This window comes from Arvicanthis niloticus, chromosome 8 (assembly GCF_011762505.2).
Source record: "Arvicanthis niloticus isolate mArvNil1 chromosome 8, mArvNil1.pat.X, whole genome shotgun sequence".
NCBI lineage: Eukaryota > Metazoa > Chordata > Mammalia > Rodentia > Muridae > Arvicanthis > Arvicanthis niloticus.
In genome coordinates, this window is record NC_047665.1 from 64,013,451 (window position 1) to 64,020,153 (window position 6,703).

A 6,703-nucleotide genomic window follows, 5' to 3' on the forward strand; every position below is an offset into this window, starting at 1 on the left:
TAAATCTCTGGTTGCACCAGCTCACTCTCCCAATGATGCCCATTGTTGATCCCTCTAGGATGCTCTTAAAGGCTCTTCTAATTTCCCAAGGCATCAACTAAAATCATGGCCTACACTGAAGAAACCTGGCTTTGTGCATTCTGGTCCTTTTGTAGCACATTAGCTGGTTTATTTCAGGTCTCACTGCAGCACCTCTTAACACCGATGCTCCCCAGACTCTGGACTTGGGATTAGGCTTTCTGTATGCTCTCTCTGGTAATAGGCAGAGTTTTACCTATTCCTACTAATTTCGTTTACTCCCTCAACTTCCATTACTGACTGTAACCAAGAAATCCCCAAATACAGACCAGACACCGAATCTGAAGACCTCATGTGGCCTTGCACAGTGACTTCAGTCCCCCTGGTGAGATTCTTTCAGGTCTTCAGACATTCCTGTCTCCACCTCTCAAGTGTTGGGATCACAGGTATGTTCCACCACACCTTTGTACATAATGCTCCTTCTGCCTGAAATACATGCTTGCCCTTTCTGAAGAAACTCTGACTCATCTTTCAGGCTTCTTCCTTCCTTTGGGCTCAAGGCTCCAAAACACATCTCCAATGTGTGCTGTATCGCATCAACTTACAGTTCAGACAACTTGCCCTCTCCCCTAGAGTACTGATAAAAGCTTCCAACCACACCACCCAGATCATCTCCTTAATCCTCCTAGTCATCTGGACTGCCTGGAGAGTATTTCAGAATGTGCTGAAACTATTCCTATGACTCTTGGTGCAAGTAAAATAAAATCTTAACTCCCTTTTCTGGTCTAAAGGCATGGTAAGATCGGCCAGCTCAGTAGACCCCCATTTTACTTTTTCTTCTCGGCTACGAAGTCCTTATTAATGCTGCTCTTCTTTCTCCAGGAAATGCTTCCTTCCTCTTTGGTCTTCCTAGTCTTCAGGGTTCAATTTAGATTTGAACTCCTTAGAGAGACTTCTTGGCAAACCTAAGTATTCTCCCATGCCTTACAGAGCCAGCATTTACTGTAATCTATATTTATGTTAATTTATTATACAGGTATCCATGGCTGTTTTTCACCATATGCTGTATATTCACTGTTTGTTAATGTAAAGGGAAGACAATCAGTTCACTTTCAAACATGCAAAGCAGCCATCACTACCATGTAGAAGCAGGGATATTGGACCTCAGGACAAGCTTTCAGACTATAGTAACTACAATCATCTGGAACAGGTCAGTACAGTGAATGCCAACATGCACTGCAAAGATGATAAAGCTGAGGACATTAAAAATGAGTAGAGGCTAGATCAGCAAGGCAGGATAACAGCTTAGAAAAACAGGCAAGACAGAGATAGCAGAGGTTCCAGAAGAGATCAGTTGGATACAATAGGAGTAGCTGTGGCATGTGCTAAGACTTAAGAGCTGGATCGAGCTTGCCACCAGACATACTACAAAAGAAAACTCAGAGTCAGAGAACAGCCAGACTGGAAATGACAGGAGAAACAGCAGAAGCAAGCTATTTGTTGTATAAGTTTCAGAGAAGGAAAGAGGGTGGCAGGATGAAGAATTATTTTGACACTTGACTAAGATAAAAGAATAAAGGGTGTGAGAGAGAGAGAAAAAAAAGTCATCTGCTTTTAATCCCAGCACTGAGGAGGCAGAGCCTAATGGAGTCTGAGTTTGAGCCCAACCTGGGTCTACTTAGTGAGTTCCAGGCAGCTAGGGCTACATAGTGAGACCCCTCCACAGCCCCCCCGCCACCCCAGTCTCAAAAAAACAAAACAAAGTGAATGAATAGATGATAGACAGACAGACAGACAGACAGAGAACAATGGGTTCGATGCAGTGACTGATATGAGAAAAAGAAAATTCGAGACCCATCTTACAAGAGTGCTGATGCAGTGAAGCACAGCAGCAGTGCCGACCAACCAGAGGTTGTCAGCTGTGGCTACTCAACCCCTACAGACTTATAGCGCTAGAGCCTGGTGCAAGGGACCTACCTAAAGTTAAAGTAGTTTTCACAACACTATCAAGACATTATCTGCCTTCATGTAAGTTCATTAATTTTTAAGTGTGTAATGGGATCCTGAGCTCAGAAACATGAAAGCTGGTGGCCTAATGGATATAAATCTTAGAAAATTTCTAAAACAAAAAAAAAATCAAAGCCACTGGCTGGAATCGAGGGAATGAAGAGGTAAGAACTGAGGACCTGTCTGGATGCTGGTTCTGGGATATACAAAGGCAGCTTGTTGGGGGTTGATCTGTTGCTGCTATGCGTTCAAATGATAAATTCTCTACTTCAAGATCTGGTTGCCTCAAGCTGAGCTAATTCTCATGTATAGCAAGCCTTTGTTATATGAACCTAGCGCCCCAATTTAAAAACAATTGGCTAAAAAGGCTGGAGCCTGTGATTGGGAGGTGGTAAGAGAGGTGGGACTTGATCAAGTAAGGGGTCTCAGGGGAGACTGGGACGAGGAAGAAAGAAGGCAGAGAAGAGAGGCCGCCAGGAGAGAGAGACTATGAGCACAGGAATGAAGAGTGAAGCAGGGAGACTCAGCTAAGGTGTAACCACTGTCTACTGATGCCAAACAGGTTTATCCACAACACCCTGGAGCTCCTGATAACAGTGAGTGGGAAGCTGGACGTGGATATGATGGCTGGGAAAACATGGAAAATGACAACTAAAAGTGCTGGTTATCATATTAACACAACCAAATGTCAATTCGACCTAGGACAGAAGTGAAGCCAAGAATCTGGGGCCATACCATCCAGATCCACCTGTCCCCACACCTTCTCTTCTGCTAAGCTGGGCTGGGCCTTGTTAGCACTTGGATAGGAGAGTTAGAGCCAAGAGACCTTCACTGTTTGTCCAAGGAGACTAAGGAAGGAGTCCTGGTACTGCGTGTAACTGTGGAGGAGGAGTGAGTAAGTTCTGAGGATCAGACTTGTTGACAAGTACCTTTCCTTACTGAGCTATTTTGCTGGCCATTTTATATTTAAATGATTCCTCACTTTTCATTAAGGTAAAAATCTTGTTTTTCATATTATATAATAAAGACTCTCTCTTATTCTAGAAAACTCCCAAATCTAATTTTAATCAAATATGGCCCTGCCCCATCACAAAAAGTGATATCCCCATGTTAAGCTCCTATAGATAGTACCTTTGTTTCCACCACAGCTTCAGGTAAAGTAATAAAACAACAAGATGTTTGGAGGAAGGGACAGTGTGCTTCCTGAGCTCCTGAGGAGAGCTACACTAAGGCCAGGAAAGCATTGTCCCCAAATGCTTCTTAAAAGCTGTTTTGGGAAAGCTGTGCCTACACTACCTATGACAGCTTTTGTGCAGCAGCAGAGAAACACAGAGAAAGAGAAAAGTCCTTGGCCCTTTGCAGGGAGTCTACCAAACACTAAGTTACACAATCAGCACTGAAAATTGAACTCGTGAACAAATGTCCCCATCGGTATGATCGATACTACTTCTGTCAGACAAAACCCAATTTGGGTTCTGCTGGGATATGGTCAACATGACCACTTCCTACTGTCTCCAATGCTAATAATCCTGATCTGCCCCACCTTTCCTCCTGGGCTATAACAGGGACCACCTGACACTGTCTACACTCTCAACCACAGCAACCAAATCAACCTAAATACAGAACCTCTGTCTCCTTTGCTCCAAACATTCCAGTGACTCATTCACTCAGAATGTGGGCCAATGTCCTTTTAATGGCTTATATGACCATATTACTTTTAGAACATTTATTACTCTCCCTTTCCCACTGCCCCCTCCAGCCACACTGACCTCTTTCCTGATCCCCAACCAACAGTCCAGGGAACATAGGCATCAAGACTTTTACAGGGGCGAAGGCCTGTGTCTGGAACACTTTCTTCAGATGCCTGCATGGCTAGCTTCAGGGACTCAAGTGTTTCCAGGACTCTCTGTCCCCTGACCTAATAACCACTGCAGGTGCTTAACGTTTGCTCTGCCATTCCAGGGCTCTGGACACCAGTGTGGTTTACAGGAAGAGAAGAGAGTGAGTGCTGCCAGTGAACTAAAAAAGTGAAAGCTCGTTTTCACAAGGTAGGTAAATGACCAGGAGAAAATGGAAACAAAAACAAATTGTCAAACTAGAAAAAAAAAAAAAAAAAAAAAAAAAAAAAAAGGGCAGTTTGGAGCAGCAAGACATGGCACTGTCTTTTATCCCAGCACCCAGGAGGTCAAGGCAGGTGTATCTCTGTGAGTTCAAGACCAAACAAAGCTACATGGTAAGACCCTGCTTCAAAAACAAAAGTAAGCTCAATTTAAGCCTTTTATTAAAAGGCTTATTGACTTTAAACAAAATTGGAGATCTGGATAGATGGCTAAAAGCACTGGCTGCTTGTGAAATGGACTCTGGTTCTATTCCCAACATCCATATACAGGCTCACAACCATACATAACTTCAGTTCCAGGGAATCCAAAGGCCTCTTCTGGCCTCTGTATGCATGTGCTACACATACATACAAAGAAGCAAACACTCACATACATATATTTTTAAGTAAAAAAAAACAAAAACAAAAACAAATAAATCTTTTAAAAAGGATTGCTCAGAAAAAAACCAAAAACCGCATACTTCTTTAGCTGAAATGGATTTCCAACGAGTTAACTGAAACTGTCGGGTCAATCAAAAACTAGCAACTATGTGCTACTCTGTTGGTTTATTTTAACAAGTGAAGCAAAGCAACATAGTAGCTTTACGAATGTAATTTCACAAATGTAACCTATCTGAGTGTAACTTTGCTCTCCGCTAAGCATTTTCTTCCTACATCTTATTTTCCAAAGACTGAGGTTACAGCTGTCAGTTCAATGCAGTTATCGACCACAAAAGCAAGCCACCTTACTAATGCAGTCAGTCAGTGCCCTATGACTACTCCCATAATCCCAAATGACTACCACGGCAACATTTATCAGTGCCCTCTAAGAGTAACTCTGAGGATCATTAGACTAGCAGAGGAAGTGCTTCGATCCATATTCCTTTAAAGAATGTAACCAACAATATCAGACACCGTCTTAAAATTCCGGATGCTTGAGGTCAAGTGAACAATCTTGCAGCGAGCAATACTGTGTTTCCATCCAGAGCACCACACCTAACTACATTAACTACAACTTGAAACTGCTTTCCGGCAATAGTCACCTGGATGTCCACCCTTCCAACCCCCCTCCAAAAACCATTCCGAACACTGGTAACTTAAAGCTCACTTGGAGGCTGGAGCTGTAATGATCCTGACAGAAGTACTCTCTTTGGTGTCACGCTTTGCAGTCCCAGGGCCCCTCCCCCCTTCACCCCTGCAGCAGGTCTAGACTGGCAGAGGCACAAATTCTTTTGGCTTCTCCTCATCAAAACCCATTTAGAGAAGTGCTTCTCAACCTGTGGGTCGCGACCCCCTCGGGGGCCGCATAACAGTAGCTAAAGTACAGTTATGAAGTAGTAGCGAAATAATTTTATAACTAGGGGTTACCATAGCATGAGGAGCTGTATAAAGGGGTCGCAACATTAAGAAGGTTGAGAACCACTGGAGCAAGGGTACTAGCTCAGGGTATCTGACTGGCTAGAGCGATGGCAATAGAGCCTAACGCAGGGTACCCGAGGTGCCCGAGCCGGGTTGTCGGAACTAAGACTTCGATCTAGAACTGAGAGCAGAGTCCCGAGAGTGGTCAGACAGAGCAGGGTTACTGGGATCAAGCTCTGTAGGACAGAGTGCGAGTACCCGAAGACCAGAGTTGTACTAGGATCAAGCGCCGGTACAGGGAAAGAATGCGAGTGCGGGAAGCTGAGGAGCCGAATCTGGGCACTGGGAACAAGGTCTGGTTACAGGGGAGGAGTGCGGATACTAGAGGGAATGAAGCCGGGATACTAAGCGCGAGCACAGGGAAAGAGTGAGGGTATCAGAGGGGCTGAAGCTGAGATGCCAAGACCAAACGGGGCTGCTGGGACAGAACGCGGGTGGCCCGAGTGCCTAAGCGTGGTTACTGGGACCAAGCACGGATACGGGTGAAGAATTAGGGCATTGGGGCCAAGCGCCAGGTACCCGAGGTGATGGGGCCGGGGCGAGGTGGTGGAGCGAGGGTACGGGGACCGAGAGTGGCGTCCCGGCCCGACTCCCAGAGCCCTAGCTGAGCGGCTGGAGCTGGTACCCTGCCCTGCCCTGGTACCTTGCGTCCAGCGGCAGAAGATGGTGTCCGACAGTCCGGGACTGCTCTTGGTGCCCCACACCAGCTCCAGCAGCTCTTTGGTCACTTCGGACATGATGGGGACTGGGCAAGAAGAGGGTCTTTGCTTCTCGGACTCCGGTCCCGGAACATAGGGAAGGGGAGGCTCGAGAAAAGGGCAGCGGGACAGCGGCGGCCGCACGCGAACGGGAGGCCAAGAGAGGTGAGGGCAGCGAACTGACGGCAGAGACCGCGCCTGTCAAGCCCGGCGAAGCCGCAACTAGGAGTTTCCCCTGCCGGAAGCGGCCTGACTTCCGGCTTCCTTTAGCCCCGCCTCCGCGGAGGGCTGGGGAAAAATCTCTTCCCCGGAAGCGGAAGTGGGGAGAGCTTCTCAAGTACTAGTGGATTCCTACTTCTTTTGGAAGCTGTCCAGTTTGGGGATAGTTGGACTATTGACTTTTGCGCTGCCCTACCAGGGGCTGAGAGATTCCCCTCCTCTCCTGGACTCTGTTCTACCTTTT

General features: G+C 46.2%; 1 protein-coding gene across 4 annotated transcripts in view; it reads right to left on the reverse strand.

The window, feature by feature from the left end:
- Mindy3 (MINDY lysine 48 deubiquitinase 3) overlaps window positions 1-6,501 on the reverse strand; it is a 76,439-nt gene extending 69,938 nt beyond the window's left edge. For 2 of the 4 annotated variants that reach the window (XM_034510224.2, XM_076939498.1), the window contains exon 1: window positions 6,186-6,500. In XM_034510224.2, the coding sequence (XP_034366115.1) occupies window positions 6,186-6,279 (94 nt within the window). In that variant the 5' untranslated portion in view covers window positions 6,280-6,500. Of the gene's footprint in view, window positions 1-6,185 lie in introns of all 4 variants that reach the window. The other 2 variants (XR_013112290.1, XM_034510225.2) reach the window with 2 other exon arrangements.
- Between the last annotated feature and the right edge of the window lie 202 nt (window positions 6,502-6,703).